Source organism: Pteropus vampyrus, unplaced genomic scaffold (genome assembly GCF_000151845.1).
Source record: "Pteropus vampyrus isolate Shadow unplaced genomic scaffold, Pvam_2.0 Scaffold123, whole genome shotgun sequence".
In the NCBI taxonomy this organism is placed as follows: domain Eukaryota; kingdom Metazoa; phylum Chordata; class Mammalia; order Chiroptera; family Pteropodidae; genus Pteropus; species Pteropus vampyrus.
The window spans coordinates 2,085,813-2,102,093 of NW_011888904.1; the positions used below are offsets into that span (position 1 = coordinate 2,085,813).

The 16,281-nt window shown below is 38.7% G+C and overlaps 1 protein-coding gene across 1 annotated transcript in view; it reads left to right on the plus strand.

Annotated features, from left to right (window-relative positions):
• TDRD7 (tudor domain containing 7) overlaps positions 1 to 16,281 on the plus strand; it is a 60,538-nt gene that overhangs the window by 22,082 nt on the left and 22,175 nt on the right. Inside the window, exons 7-11 of the mRNA XM_023534232.1 lie at positions 343 to 363; positions 1,408 to 1,414; positions 7,843 to 8,429; positions 11,846 to 12,032; positions 13,546 to 13,576. Of these exons, the coding sequence (XP_023390000.1) occupies positions 343 to 363; positions 1,408 to 1,414; positions 7,843 to 8,429; positions 11,846 to 12,032; positions 13,546 to 13,576 (833 nt within the window). The remainder of the gene's footprint in view (positions 1 to 342; positions 364 to 1,407; positions 1,415 to 7,842; positions 8,430 to 11,845; positions 12,033 to 13,545; positions 13,577 to 16,281) is intronic.

Consider the following 16,281-nt stretch of genomic DNA (forward strand, 5'->3'; position numbering starts at 1 on the left):
GACTAGATTCTTAAAATAACTTTTCAATGTTTCTTAATGTTTTATTTACATAGAATATATTCAACAATGTAACTATTTTAAATGGTAGCAATAGCAACTACTTGGTGATTCTAAGCTCCTAAAATTAAATATGCATAATGATCAGTGTTCATTAGAGGGCCCTCATTTCTTTAATTTAATATATATTTTGGCCAAACTCTGTTGGGCAAAATGTCATCCACTCCCTCTTTATAAGCACCTGGCCTAAAAATGGCATATATTTTTGTAACCACTTTTTCCTCTAGGCCGCTGACACCCACTCAAGTCCCATGCATTAGAGTCATTCACTCGCTCATTCATCCTGTGTGTTCATACACCTTTACTGTGCACCTGCAGGTACCAGTCACTGCCTTAAGTGCTAAGAACACAGTAGGGCAATGTGATGTGTTAGAATATGCAGTGCGAACCAGAATAAATACCAAATTCTGAAAATGCGGCTGTCCCCTACTTGAAAGGCAAGAATGTTTAATGATCATAAGAATATTACCCCCAATTTATGTGGAATGGGGGATTTATTAGTATAATAGGAATTCCCGAGGTTACTATTCAGTCATTTCATTTTTACTCCTTTCTGGGAAGAATTTTCTGGATGCAGTTTCAGCAGCATTGATGTACCTACCCCCTCAGACATCCTAATATGGAAGGGACTTTTGAGGTTTTTTCAAGGATGCTCGATTTGAAGGTTCAGGTGCTAGAGCTCTTTCTTGGAATGCATTTGGTTTTACTTTTTAAATCCATAGGCATCATGAACTTATAACATGCCTTCAACAAACTTAGAGCCTTTTTTTTTTATCATCAAAATACACATAACTCATTAAGCTTTAACAAATAAGATATCTTTGGAGTAAAATTTTAAAAATCAACTTCACAGGTTCTTAATGTATTATGTTTCTGGTTACTTTTTTATATATATATACTCCATGATAATTACTATTTGTATGGCTTAATTTATGGCTTTTGGGGAAACTTTTCAATTTCTCTTAGTAGGATTATAGGTGAGAGAGTATCACTTCGATGTTAAAACTTTACCTAAAATGAGTGGTTTCCTACTAAATTTCAGGTGCTGAAACAACTGACTTTATTTTTTGGTTGCTTTTTTCAGCACTCAACTTCATCTTTGTTGCATGATTATTTTCTGTCCAGCAATGAGGGTGGAACGTAAAGCAGAAATATAATATACCTTTTTTGTCTGTATACTGTGTCTCTTAACTTTAAGTAGAAATGTTTAAATGCAATCACTATAAATTGTTAGGTATGAACATTTGTGTCTAGGATGCCAAAAAACCACCAATGTCTACTGATATTTTTCAAAAAATATTTTAACGTCTGAATTTTTTTAACAGCCTATTGGTAAACAGTTTTAAACAGTTGCACCGTAGTTATTTTTACCCGATCTTAAAGAGTTACGCCGTGGTTATTTTCCTTTTGTTCTGACTTCTTGCTTTTCGCCTTACTGAAAAGCAGAAACACTGATAGCATACTTAGGCTGATGCTACTGTAAGCAAGGTCAGACAATCTCTAACACAGTACAGAAAATTTAGGGTAAGAAAAGAAAGACTTGGTAATGTGTATCTCTCTAAATGGCTTGTTGTATAACTGAAGAAATCTAGGTACAGTGTATTTCTTTAAAAAAAAAAAAGTGCTTCCCCGCAATCATATAAAACGTCCTATTTAAAAATGATTGAAAAATAAAATAATAAAAGAAATAAGAATTACTCATCATCCTGCCACCTACAGAAAACCACTTGTAGGGATTTCCATTTGAATATCAGAATGGGCAGCATCAGCTTCAGGGACAAACTAGCAGCTCTGAAATTTTACCTTCATAGAGGTTCTAATCAGCTTTATGCTGTAAGCCACTTCACAAGGACACTGGCTAACATTTGGATGCAGACAGAAGGATGCCTTGAATCTGTTGTTCTTACCCATTCTGATTTCTTTGACAACAAAATGTGGACTGAAATTTCTGAAAGCTAAAGAGAATATAAAGTCATATTAACAAAGATGAACCAGTTTCATAGTAATCTTTTTAGGCAACCTGTGAGGGGAATGGAAATTGTGCAGAAGCTGTCTTGGAAAGACAACCCAAGAGGGTAAGCCTATAAGCCACGAATACTGGTATCTAAGTAACAGTTCCCGTTGGGTCTCCGGAGAAGACAGCAACACTTCTTGGTGTTGGATTTCTAAGGAAGTGAAAATAAATCAAACAGCAGTGATGTATCCTCAGACTAAATGGTATGGATACAATCTGTATAGCAATGCCAGCAGAAACAGCAGAGAAAAATGAAAGATTTGAAAGTATAGCCGTAATATCTAATTGGAATCTAATTTTTTTTCTAATTTTTCACTAATAAAAAGAAATGTGCAGTGAACACATTGGAACAGTTTTTAAATTTAATTTCAGTGAACATCTGCATAGGAGAAAGATAGAATAGCATGATGGCAAAATCAGAATAGAGAAGTTGAGGAGTAATGTGATGTTGTTCTTCTGGAACTTAAAACAGAGAAACTACTCAGAGGGCTCTATAGTGCGGTAGAAAAAGTTGGGCTTTGCAGTTAGAATTTTGCCCTGCCATTTCTTAGCTATGTTAATTTCAGCATACAAATCATCTTCTCAGGGCCTTACTCTGCTCTAAAATGTGACGATTTCTACCCATCTCATAGGGTTGTTAGAATTAAATGAGACCAATGATAAAAAGCAGCTTCCAGTACAGTGTTAGAAACATGACGGATGTTTCAGAAAAGGCAGCTGTTATTTTTTGAGGGGCAGCCCAGCTTGAATTAAAGCAGGTTAAAACTCACTGGTAAACCAGAGACGTGCCCAGGAAGCTCTGTAAAGGAACTTATCTCAGTGAAAACAAAGGAAAAGCTAAAGAGGGAAGAACAAAAGTTTAAATTGAAAAAAAAAGGAGCAGTGAATGACTGAAATCAAAGGAATTGAAACTTCAGGATGAAGTGAGTTTCTGTCATCTTAAAAGAACAGATCACCCCCACCCACTGCCAACCAAAGGTAATGAGAGCATACCTAGAGTACCAGCTTAGCCTAGAATGCACAGTAAAAGCCACAGATGGCAGCCAAGATCATTCCCAAAAGCTGTGCACACATAACCAGGAGAAGACTCCCTTGTCTTTCTGGAGGAACCTGTGAGCAAGTGCTTAACCTTGGGCCATGTGGAAAGAAAACAACTTGAAGTTTATCCTAATATGAGTAGTTGCAGTCAACATCAACAAAAAGTTCTTACTAGCAAAAGGGGTGGGTGTGAAAGAGTATGAACCTTGAAATATATAGAGTCTATGAAACTACTCATCTAAGATAGTAGAGAAAGAGTTTCTCTGGGTAGACGGTTTGTAAACAGGAGTTATCCTCTACAAGGTAACTTTACCTTTACCTTTGATTAAATCTCTGCTGAACATGCCACAAACAGTTGTACTTTCTTAAACAGAAAGTACAACCCTTTGTGACTATCTTGGGCTTGCATCACTAGCCTCAGTGAACTGCAGAGAGGCTGTTCTATCTCCAGTCTGTATTGGGTGGTGACCAGATAAAATGGAATTTAGAACTTAATTTCAAGCTTCAACACAAAGAACCACTAGCCAATGGAAATGAACCCGGCTCAATGAGACCTGTACAACTGCTTTGGAAATTACGATTTAATTGGACAATACCAATTCTGTTATAGAATCCCAAAGAAAATTCTAGTTCTATAAGGGACAGTAAGTTTACTTCAGTGGCCCATGCTGCAGAGTTAACAGGTCAGCCTTCATAGACTTGAAGGAGTTTGTCTTCAAGAACTTTAAGTTTGCAGCACAGGTAAATTAGAAAGGAAGAAGTTAAGACCTCTTAGAATTAAGGAGAAGAAAGTTTCTAGGCATGTAGGATGAAGAGTTTTATTCGTGTGAACATATAGAGTTCCTGAAGAAGTTGATGTTTTAAGTCCTTGGATCTCACATCTACCAAACCTAATCTGTCTACTCCAAACTTACAGAAACCCAGAGAGGTGTGAGAGAGGTATCTTGTTCAAGTTGTGATTCCAGATGAGGCAGAAATCAAGCTAAATGTAGTGAACTTGTGGGGATAGAAAGTGTAAGGTGTATTAGATACCAGAATCATCTGATGATTGTCAAAGGAGATGGCTTGAACTCTGTGGTATAAGGAGTTAATCTTTTATGTTACCTACCTGTCTTTCCTATTGTGAGGTGGAGGTTAGGGTCCATACATAGTAAATATATGGGATTCCAGGTCATGCCAATCATTGAACTGTTGATTTTTGGAGGTGGACATCCAAAACCAAAGAAAAAATAGAACCATAAATCAAAGAAAATCTAGAGGAAAAGGGCAGGATTTTGATCCTGAGTCTTCTACAGAACAGGAGACCTGATCCCCTCCTCAGGTTTATACCTGAATCCAGTAGACTAAAAGAACTAGAAGCTGTAAAAGTACCTTCTTGAGAGATCCAACTGAAATTATTAGCTGATTATCACAGGAAGGAAAAATAAAAGCCATGTTTCAAGTAGCCGTTGACTTACATTGGTCATTTCCAAAGACCAGAAGATAGCTGTTCTACCTTGGGGGATGAGACAGGAGATCAACTTGTAAATCTGGTCATATGCAGTAGAGCATAGTGAAGAATGGACACCTTGCTGTAACCCATATTATAGCAATTCCTTACCTTTGGGGAGATTCTCATAGGCTGGGGACAGATATAGTAGTAGGTTTCTTTCCTAAGCCCATTTACCAGAAAATTTAAAAGAGACAAAGACACATTTTATGGAAGAAAGATGATGATCACAGTAGAATGCCTAGGAAAAGCAGATTTCATTCATATAAAAAATTTTAAAACAAAAGTTTGTTGAAAAAACATTACATTTAAGTTGCATTTTTAACTCTAAATGAGTGTCATGATTTTTTCCTTTGAATTGAAGTAACCTTTCGTTCATTCTCCAAGGATTAGGTTAATGAAGTATGTGGATCACGTATATTTTCCATATCACTAAACTTATCCATGAGTATTTGCCTAATGTGTTGGAAGACATCCAGATCAACTTCAGTTAGTGTCAGTTTCAGTTCCTAAAAGTCAGGCGTATATTTAGTAAATGCTAATTTGATTTAAAGAGGCCAGATCACTGGAGAACAAAGTAGAATTTAAGCACATAACCAGCCTCTTGAGATCAAGAAGAAGCACATTGGAAAGTGCCTACAATTCAAGGAACTAGTCATTTGGGGATGGGGGTGTGTCTACTTTAAATTAAAAAAAAATAAACTGCTAAAGGAAGAAATCTTCTAGTTCATATGATTGCTTGGCTGTTGTTTGGACTTTGGATAAACTCAGGCTTGTTGATCAAAAATCTACTTTATAAGCTGACAGAGCTTGACTTAAATGCTGCAGACACAGCCCTGGAAGCTTACTAATTCCAAATGCTCTTTAAGCATTATTCTGGAATAAAGGTCAGGAATAAAAAAAAAAAAAAAAGGAACTCTACCCTTTACCTGAACCAATTCACATTAAGTAGACCTAATGTTCATATCTTCTAAGATAGTAATTCCTAGTTAGAAGAACTCAATGTGCTGGTCATGTTCAGAGGTCATGTTTAGAGGTTTGATAAAGAATGTTGGTAGGCGTTGGTCCTGATTACATCTAAAGCCCAGATGGGAATGGAAGCTTTGGGACTGGGAATTGGGGAGACTGTTAAACAAACATTGAAGTATCCCATATTCTCCGCTCACTCATTGGAAAGAAAAGGATCATAAACCTGAAAAAGCCTTCTTATCCTCTTTTGGGTTAGAAGAAGCCATGTGGAGCATGGGGCTTGTGAGAGTTATTTTAGATAACTAAGACTGACCCACGGAAATTGAGAAGAGGTTGCTAGGTAAAGACTGAAGAAGGGTTTTAAGATGAGCCCAGAGGTTCAGCTTTGGATATGGAGGACTGCCGTGTCTAAATCTAAAATTACACTGATTGGGATTTTATATGACAAAGTGAAAAACTCACATAGAATTCTTTTTATTTTTCCATTTGCTTTTAAATTATGTTTCTCAAACCTTCTCTGGATACTCAATCTATATTGTGTTTTGTGAAGTGCCTTAAAGCATAGTGAAGATTGGCATTTTAAGATTCCAGATTTAAAAACATGAGTCTTTAGTGAGGTGGACTAACCATTGTGAGCAATATGAGGAGTATTTAGAATATTTGTGTCCCTCTGAGGCTTAAAATTAGGGACATAAATTTCGATTGTCATTTATTGTACCATCCATAGTGTCACAGAAATCCACCAATGGTGATAGGAAATGCCTGCAGATGCTAAAGGCAGACTAGATTATCTCTTTCATTGATGCTTTTTTTAGGCAAGAAAATTTTCTCTAGCCCTTGAAACCTAAGCAGTACACACTGGCAGAAGAAAATGAGGAGAAAAGCCTAATGTTTTATGCTTATATTAATATTCATCCTTACAGATCATCTAGACTATGTAGTCAGACTGAAAGGAATCTAAATGTTAATTTGACTGGTTGATTGGTTTGTTTTTTACTATTAAACTTCTGGTGACGAGAATACCTTCTTTATACATATTTATGTTCTCTCTAAGCATTATATTAAAAATGAAGTAAATGAAGTAAGTGTTCTTTGCTAACAAGCTATCCACTTGGCATATTTTAATATTCTTTTCTTCTGAGGGGTGAAAAGACTTCTTATTGGCTTTAATGGTTTGGAATACTCTCCTAAGGGTTTAAATTGAAGCCAAGGAATAGCCAAGCAGGATCTGACAAAATAGGAACATTTCAGAAACCTGTAAATACTAACTTCAGTCTAATCAGAGGTTGAGAAACTTTTTTGTAAAGGGCTAGATAATAAATTTTTAAGGCTTTACAGGCCAAGAGCTATGTGGCTGTCACCATCTGCACAACTACTTGACTTCGCTACTGCAGTACAAAAGCAATAGAAAACAAATGAGTATGGCTGTGTTAAAAGAAAAAAAAAAACAATTTTACAATGAATTTCATATAATTTTCACATCATGAAATAATTCTTTTGAGTTTTTCAGCCATTTAAAAATATTTCTTAGCTCATGGGCTATGCAAAAACAGGCAATAGGCTGCATTGGGCTGGAGCCTGTAGTTTGCTGATCCCTGGTCTAGTATTAGAAAGTCTTAGAACTTGGAGAAAACGGTTCCATACATAAGTTTCTCTTTCTTCTCTTACATAGAGATGACAATCTGCCATGCCTCTCAGGAATGTTATGCAGATAAAATTAGAAATTGATGACATACAAATGCCAGGCACTTTGTTCATTCCCTTGTTCATTGGAAGGGCAATACTTTCAGCTAACTTTCTGTTGTAATGGTTGTAAAAACGATACCTTATCTCTGGAGTGTCTTTTTCTAAATAATGGGAAGCTGAGGGTTTTCTCAGGATATTGCAGGAAGAAGAGAGAGAGCACTTCAGTTTTATCTAAATATTTCCTAGCTTTCTTCCCAGTGGTTTCTTCCTGACTGTTTTGATACCTTTTCATAGCTTCATTCAACCTTGTAATCAGTCAATTTTGTATGCTGTTGCTTTGAATTTGGCAGGGAGAACTAAATGAGATGTATGGTGCACTGGGCAGAACCATTCATGATTTCCTAGGGTTTGGAGTCCAGATACCTCACAAGAGAAATTAATACTATTTTATTTCCATTTATTTCTGAAATGTGGTTCATGATATTCTTTTGTTTAATAGTAAAACAGTGTTGCTCTCAAATTTAAAATGTATTAATGTGTTTTCAGGTTGTTTATAGTCATTTTCATTTGCTCTATTTAAAAATTTCAGGTGGAAAAACCTTGCAGTGGTGGTCAAGATTTGCTCCTTTATCCAGCTAAGAGAAAGCAGCTTTTGAGAAGTGAACTGGATGTTGAAAAAGTGCCTCCATCCCCACTACCTGCTCCAAAACAAATACCACCATCAAAAGGGTGTCCAACAGTTATGCCAGAAGATTTTAAAGAAAGAGTTGGAGAGCTGCTAGTGAAATACGCAAGTGGTCTTTGGGCCAGTGCACTCCCAAAAGCATTTGAGGCCATGTACAAAGTGAAATTCCCCGAAGATGCCTTAAAAAATCTTTCCTCGCTTTCTGATGTATGCACCATAGACTACATTTCTGGAAATCCCCAGAAGGCCATTCTCTATGCTAAACTTCCATCGGCCACTGACACAATCCTGAAGGATGCAGGGCAAGCACATGGCGATTGCGATATCAAATCTATGATTGAACAAGAATATTTGCAGATAGAAAAGAACATTGCCGAAACTGCTGATACCATTATGGAGAATATAACAGTTCCTCCCTTAATCATTCCAACTGAGGCATCCCCATCTGTACTGGTGGTTGAACTGAGCAACACAAACGAAGTGGTTATCAGGCAAGTTGTATTTTCTAATTCTTTAGTACCCTAGTGTACTATTTATTACTTGGCTATTCTTCACATGGGGGTTGAGGAAGAATAATATATTCTAAGTTCTATAGAGTTATAATGAAGTACAAAAATATTGTTTTTTTCATGTCTTGCACATTTCTCCCAACTGCCAGAACTGTTTTTGTTTGTATCTCCTAAGAGACTTAGTTTTTATTTCTTCTACGTATGGTTATATAAATATATTTGTCTCTCCTAGTAGATGGCGATTAATCTATACATACATTCTTAATATTTGTTAAATGTTCAAAATATATAACTTATGAGAAAAAATTACTAACAGTTTTAAAAACTGGAATGATAATGTTTTCTGAACATGGGAAAAAACCTACATCAAAAACATAATGGTAACTATATATGTCAAAAGAGCTAGTCCATAGAAAAAGCAAGTCATCCACTAGGTAGTTAATACTATTTAATCTGGGGCTCTGTGGCCTTTCTTAATATTCGAAATAGCTAAGTACCACCTTCAGAGTGTAATACATCAGATTAGACCTTGGACCCAAAGGTGCTTCAGTTTTGAGCCTTTCAATATCATTGCCTGGGAGGAGTCATTGTCTAAGTGGCTAATGACAATTGGAATTACAAAAAACAGCCTAGCTCCAGATACTTGACGTGGACTTTTGGAGAAAATACAGAATACATAGAAGATATTGAAGTTTGAAGTTTCTGACTCAGGATATAGCTGGATCTCTCAAGGCATTAGCTTAGGGTGTGACTGTGGCTGGATAAAACAGGAGAAGGCTGAAACAGAACGAATCCAGGCTTCTTCAACAGAAATGTCCTTATGGTTTGCCCTGTTACTCCTCCAGAGAGTCAGCTGAGCTGGGAATGCCCAAAGACTGCAAAAAATAAAGTCCTTCAATGAAAGAATAGATCAAAAATATCAAAGCTCTTCTATTTGAACAAACTAAGTCTGAGTGGATAATGTAATGAGAATTAAGTATCTTGGGATGCTCAAACTAGATGAATGTATAGAAACTTTGGAGAAGGCTTGTTTTGTACAGGGGTAGTAAACATATAAAGCTTTTATTCTAAGATGCAGTATGACATGAAGATATAAATAGATTGCTAAGGGTTAGGGGACCCACTATGGTTCACTAATAAATTTAGGTAAAGGAAGGATGTTGAGCACATTGCTAACTTTTATTATTTGACATTCTTTTTTTAAAAAATCTAAATCTGCCGCCTTGGCAGGATCCTTCCGTATCTCTTACCAGTCAGTGGTCATTGGTCCTGTTGTCAGAGACCAAATACCCAGCACGAGCCTAGGTCAATCATGTGATTTCTGATGTTCTTACCACAGTTGGCAGGAATCTGGATGAGTCGAGGATTTCAATAGGAGGGTTCCAGTCTATTCAAGGATGATTAGGTCCAGGGTCCTCAGATTATTTAGATCCCTTTTTCCAGTGTAAATTTGAATGCCAGAGCCAGCATTGTGCATGTTCAGCAGAAAGGCAGTGTCTTCTCTTAGGGTGACCCTAGGTCATTGGCATCCCCCACTGCCCTAAAGACAACAAATTCCAGCTTGGCTGAGACCTGTTCTATACCTACATTGTAACCCAGGCAGGCAGTAGGCTCTGGAAACTAGTCCTATAACTCATAAAGAGTCCAGAGAGGTACTGTAGCAGAATCCTCAGGTCAAGTGTGGGAATCTCTTGTCTCCAGTCTCAAAAATTAACTTTATAAAACTTTATACTTATGGCATACCTAAATTGGCCTACCTTCATTCTTTGTCTACTTGCTCAGGTAATTTGGGGACAATGTGTGACCTCATTCTTGCGACTACCCATTGTCATACCAACTGTATGCCACTACCCCACCCAAGCTGTGTAGCTATCCTCTTCTGCCGGTTGCTGCAGAGACAGAAGCTGCCTGCAGATCTTGTGCTGCTTCTCACCACCTTCCTCCTCCCTGGCAGGAGTCTGTGCTAGGAAGTCTACCAAACTACGAGCTGCAGCCCAGGTCTCTGCCAGTTGAGTTCCCAAGGCTGTAGCGGCACTACAGCAGGTCCCATGAGACAACAGGTCCCAGGAAATGGGCACTTGGGCAGAATTACAGGTCTTCCAGGAAACTTTAGAACCAAGAATGCAGCTGCATTCCACGCAGTGCTTTAACATTTGTAAAGCTCAATTCATTCCTACAGCTGTTTCTGGAGTGAATAATATGCATGTAATAAATGGTTTTTTAAATAGCCATTACCTCAAAAGAGGCATTTTTTTCCATTTTGTATAGGACCCTTTAAAACTTTTTTTCTCTAGTAACAAATAAGTTGACTATGGTGTCTTTTGCCCTGCAGATAATTACCAAGAATACATGTAACCACTCCTAAAGGAGTAATCTCTTAATGTTCTATAGGACTACTTGGATCCTAGGTAAAAACTAGAACAGTACAAAGAACAGTGTACTTATGGCATATCCCCCAGTTCCCTGGCCGGCTGACAGCATAGCCTTCTAGCTAAAAACCCTTCATACCATGGCTGAGACAGCTCCTGTTAAAGGAGCCAACCTTGACTCATGAGATTTTATATCCTGGAAGGAGGCCTTTGATGGAATTGTCTCTGGGGACCAAAAGGCAAAAATAAAATAGTCTCTTTGTGGCAGAAGGGAAATAGTATGTTTTGATAGCATGAATTGGGACAAGGTGACTGCAGTTGTCAACAGCAGAAAATTGTAGAAAGAGATTTAAAAGAAATTCTGAAAAAATACTTCTCAGAAAGCAACAATTTAAAAGGTATTACCTAGAACATGTTATCTCTTTTAAGGGTGTCAGAACTCAACATTTTGTTGTAATGTGTTTAAATTTGTTCAGTAAGTTGGGGAGGGATTATCACATACTTGTGTTTAGTGTGTGTAAGGCTTTATATTTCTCTGGTAAAATTTCATTGGTTTTCGGAGCTTGAGCTTTGTTCAGACCCAGCCTTAGTGAAGGCAAAATTATGAACTAGATGCTCTTCCAGTAATCTGCAAAGATCTACAGCAACCTTAGTCAAATCTTAAGTCAACTCTTGATTTTCTGGCCTCCATTGGTGTCTCCATTTTCCACGGTGTTTTCCTCTCTTCTCTTCCCTGGAGTCTTTCCTCAGCCTTATCCTCCTGAAGATTCTCCAGCTGCTGGATAGTTGTCGAGCATTTGCTGTTTTGTGGTGTGTTGGACTGTGTTCTTTTTTGCATCAGCTCTACAATATTGTATTTTCCTTAATCAAGATATAAATGTTGATAAATACACATTCTCGCTACTGACATAAGCAAGTCTGAGACTGGAACCAAAGGTGGCAGTAGAAAAACAGTAATATTAATGAATTCGTATAGATTGCCTCCTTCTACGTTACTTCATTTACGTTCTCTTCCTTTAACTAATTCAGGTATGTGGGCAAAGACTATTCTGCTGCTCAGGAGTTAATGGAAGATGAGATGAAGGAGTATTACAGTAAGAACTCTAAGGTCACGCCAGTCCAGACGGTGCAAGTTGGGCAGTTGCTGGCTGTAAATGCTGAGGAGGACGCTTGGTTACGGGCACAGATCATCTCAACAGAAGAGAACAAAATAAAGGCAAGCACTGTTTACTTTGTCATAGCATTATGAAGACAAGCACATATATTTTCAAATAAAATGTTGCTTCTAATGGTGTATCCTAAGGATACGATAAATAAACTGTATTTAGTTTTTTTCAGAAGTTGAAAAGATAATATCTACAAAAGATTAACGCCGTCGGCTTTTAAGTAGTGGTAGTTATATTATCTTAGAGTTTTAGTTAAAAAAAAAAAGGAAAAAAAATTCTCCTCCATTGGAGTATCTGTAACCCCTAATCAGGAAGAGCCCTTTATTCCCATTCTCCAGGAATATATAATAAATGCTAATCAGAGCTCTGTGGGCTTTTGGTTAAGGTCAGTACTTTGGAGTGAGGGAAGCAATACAGATCAGAGTAAAAGACATTCTTCCTCTCCCCAATTCCACCGTCAGCCAAGGAGAACCCCAAACAGGACTCGAAATGTGCTCTGAGTCTTGCCCTCTCAGTTATTTTGGAAGGTCAGAGAGCTCTTTCACCAGTCTCTTCCATCAACAGGCTCTAAGACTCCCAGATTTGGCCACATTCCTGGTGGTCAGCCTCTGCGCTTTTGCCCCTTCGTACCCTCAGTGCAGACAGAACTAGAACTCTTGCCCTCAAGATACAGTTTTGTCTAGATTTTGCAAGCACAGAAATACACTTCTGTTTCTTTGGCCTCTGTTTCATAATATAAAACCTGTTCCTGAAACTAATATAATATTGTATGTCAACTATAATTGAGAATAAATTTTTAAAAATTAAAAAATAAAACCTGTCCTTTGTGCCAGCGTCAGCCCCTGGCAAATAATCTCTTTTGTGTTACTAAGTTCAAATAACCATTCCATGAACCCAGGCCTAGGTCCGTCACGTGCTCGCCCCTGAAACCCCTGCCTCCAAGCGCAGTGTCAGGTGGTCAGGAAGGGATGCTTCTGTTTCTTACCTAGTTTGTTCAGTAGGAGAGGCCCTGACTTTCCACCTACCTTTTGCCATTCACAGAGAAATTTAGGAAATTCCTTAACCAAATCTACAGAGATAAAACTTTTAAGTAATTTGACCTGACTTAAAAGAACTGAAAACTGCCTAAGAGTTGGAGAGTTTCTTATAAAGTTAAATACCCATATGAAACTTAAGTGTTTACACAAGAGAAAACGTAAGTCCACAAGAAGGTTTGTACACACGTTTGTAGCAGCTTTATTATTAATCGTCCCAAACTGGAAACAACCCCAATATTCACAACAGGTGAATGTATAAACACATTGTAGTTTACCCAAATAATGGGATACTATTCAACAATAACAAGGAATGAACTACTGAAAACACAGTCACATGGATAAAAACTCACAGACCATCATGTGAAAGAAGCTTGACAGAAAGGAGTTACACTGATTAATTCCAAAGCAATAATGTCTGAGAACAGGTAAAATTCATCTGTAGTTACAGATCAGTGATTTGGGATAGGAGGTGGAGGCAAGTAAATTGCAAAGGGGTAAGAGGGAACGTTTTGGTCCTGCAGACGAGGTCTGTTATCTTGATTATGGTGATTATGTGGGTATGTACATTTTTCAAAACACATCAAACTATACTTTAAATGGGCATTCTTTACTCAATATAGGTTATACTTAGATAAAGTTTGAAGAAAAATCTAGAAAAAGTTAAGGACCAAGCTGATAACTGGACCAGTGGAGAGCAGTGTAATTAGCAACTTGGGCACTAGTCTCGACTCTGTCTGTTTAATGGACGTGTGTCCTTGGTCAAGTTTCCCCACCTGGGTCTACAAAGCAAAGGCATTGGACTAAATGATTTGGAGTTTGAGATCTTGGTCCCCAAAGACGCTGCTTAGCTGTTCCCTATCTGTATCTGGAATGCCCGTCCCTGGAGACATTACATGTATGAAAACTCTCCGATAAAGAGCCCCTGTCTTCACTGGCATTGCCTCTGGGAAAGAAAACCACAAAGGGGTCAACCTTTAACACACTTGTATTTGGGGGAGTGGTGGTGGGAAATGCTTGGGAGAGGGGACCAGAACGAAAGCCAGAGCGCCCCTCAGTGGAAGGTCAGGACCCCAGGAGGAGAGATGATATTGGGGGAAAGGGTGGGGTTGGGGAGTTAGCATATCTCAGAAACCTTGGTGCAGCAGCGGGCAGGAAGTCTAGGTGATCAGAACCCAGTCACTGGGGCCCCATCACTGCTTTCTGTTCATTAAGAAACTTGAGTGGCTTCTAGTTGATAGGAGATAATTGGCCCAAATGTTCCTAGGTAAACTTCTACTTCCTGACGATTTCCCTGCCTTTAGAAAGTTCAATAAAACTTAAGCTATTTGAAGGCATAGAGATTGCTTATGAAGAGACAAACTGTACACGAACTCTAGTGACTCATTAACAGTGCAACAGTGTTTACAATAAATACTGCAAATGCTCCACAGAGATATCTCCCAGTCTGAAATCCACAGGACAAAAATCACTTGGGCCTCCCTTCCTTCCTTCCTTCCTTTTACTGTGGGAGTTTAAGCTCTGGAGTCACTTAAGCCTGAGTTTGAGTTTCAGCACTGCCATTTCTAGCTGTGTGGCCTTGGGAAAGATATTCAACTTCTCTGATTCCTTACCTGTAAAATCGGATTCTATCATCATGCTAGTATCTGCTTGATAAACTTTTCATTCTCCCCCCGCCCCCACTATTCTGGATAGGGGGACAAGACAGACAACAAGTCTTTGTTCTCAAGGTTACACTGTAGTGAAAAAATACAGGTAATAAACAAGTATATACCATAAATAAATGAGACAGTTTAAGACCAGTGAAGGAAATAACTAGGGTACTGTAATAGAAGATAACAGTAAAGGAAAGAATAAGCAGGAAGATGGGATCTGGTTTATTGGCTTCAAAGATTGTTCCAGAATCTGTGCGGGGAATGGATTATAGTAGGACAAAGAAGGAAAGTAAGATCAGTTAGCTGTTGCAATAGCTAGTAAGTAACTTGTAACCTGAATTATGGTGGCAGTAGTGGAGACAGGTAGTAGGACACCTTCAGGGTGTATTTTGAGGTAGAACTGATAGGATACTAATTCACTGGATGAGAAAGGTAAGAAAAGAGAAGATTCAGGATTGCTGGGTTTGGGACTTGAACAATTGGGTGGAGAGTGGTGCCACTTATTGAAATTGGGAAGTCAGGGTGAAGAACCAGTGTATAGGAGAATTAAGACATTGTAGGTCCTGTCAGGTTAGAGATTAGCTATCAGGTTTCACATGGATGAGCTTGGAGCTCAGGGAGAAGTTAGGATTCGAGATATATCTGGTTGGGAGGCATCTGCATATAGGTGCTATTTGAAGTCATGGGACTAGGTTAAGATCACCTAGAGAAAGAATACCCATAGAGAAGAGAAGGGGACCTGGAACCAGGCTCTGAAACACGTCGCCGTTTAGATGGTGGGCATTAGAGAAGCAAAGAAGACTGTAAGAATAGCCAAAGAAGAAAGAAAACCAAGAGGGCAGGATCGTGGAAGCCAGAACAAGAAAGAGTCTCATATAGGAGGGAGCGACCAGCTGTTGATTGTTGCTGAGAGCCGCGGGCTGGCGTTACGAATAGCTAGGGTAGCTTGATATACTGTACAGTAGTAAGCTCTCAAGACAGCAGCAGTTGTAGCAAATCAGGAAACAAAAGCTGCCTGATGTTGTTCCCCACACCCCCCATGAACCAGACAGGGGTGAATTTTTCCCTTTATCTGGAGAAACCTCAGCTACTTAGCAAGTCTTGTTTCTCTTGAATGGTACTGTGCCTGACAGCAAGTACTGATTCCCTCCTTGCTTTCCCCAGACCTTGATGAGTGAGAAAAAGGAACATGTGGTCACCCCCTGAGGCTGGTACCAGTTTGACCTGACCCAGACCCACATCCCAGTGATGTCTACTGATTACTCAGGTGGCTGTGAGACCTTTGGCCACTTGATGGTGCCAGAGAATCAGGAATGGACTGGGGCCTGACGCCTGGATATGAGCCTGCTTGTGCTGCTCCCAGGGCATTAGAGAAATACTCCTCACCACTCCTCACAGAGCAAAGGACACAGGGCAGGGTGTGGTGAGAGTCAGACTGGGCAATCCATGGGCAAGTGTTTTATAAACTTCAGCTGCCATACAAATATATGGTGCCATGATTCAAAAAAGAAACAAGCTCCAAACATCACAGAAACCTTTTGAAGATTATAGAGCAGTTATTCTTTAGTCTGTTGATGCTAGGAATATATTCTCCATTCCCCAGGAATCAT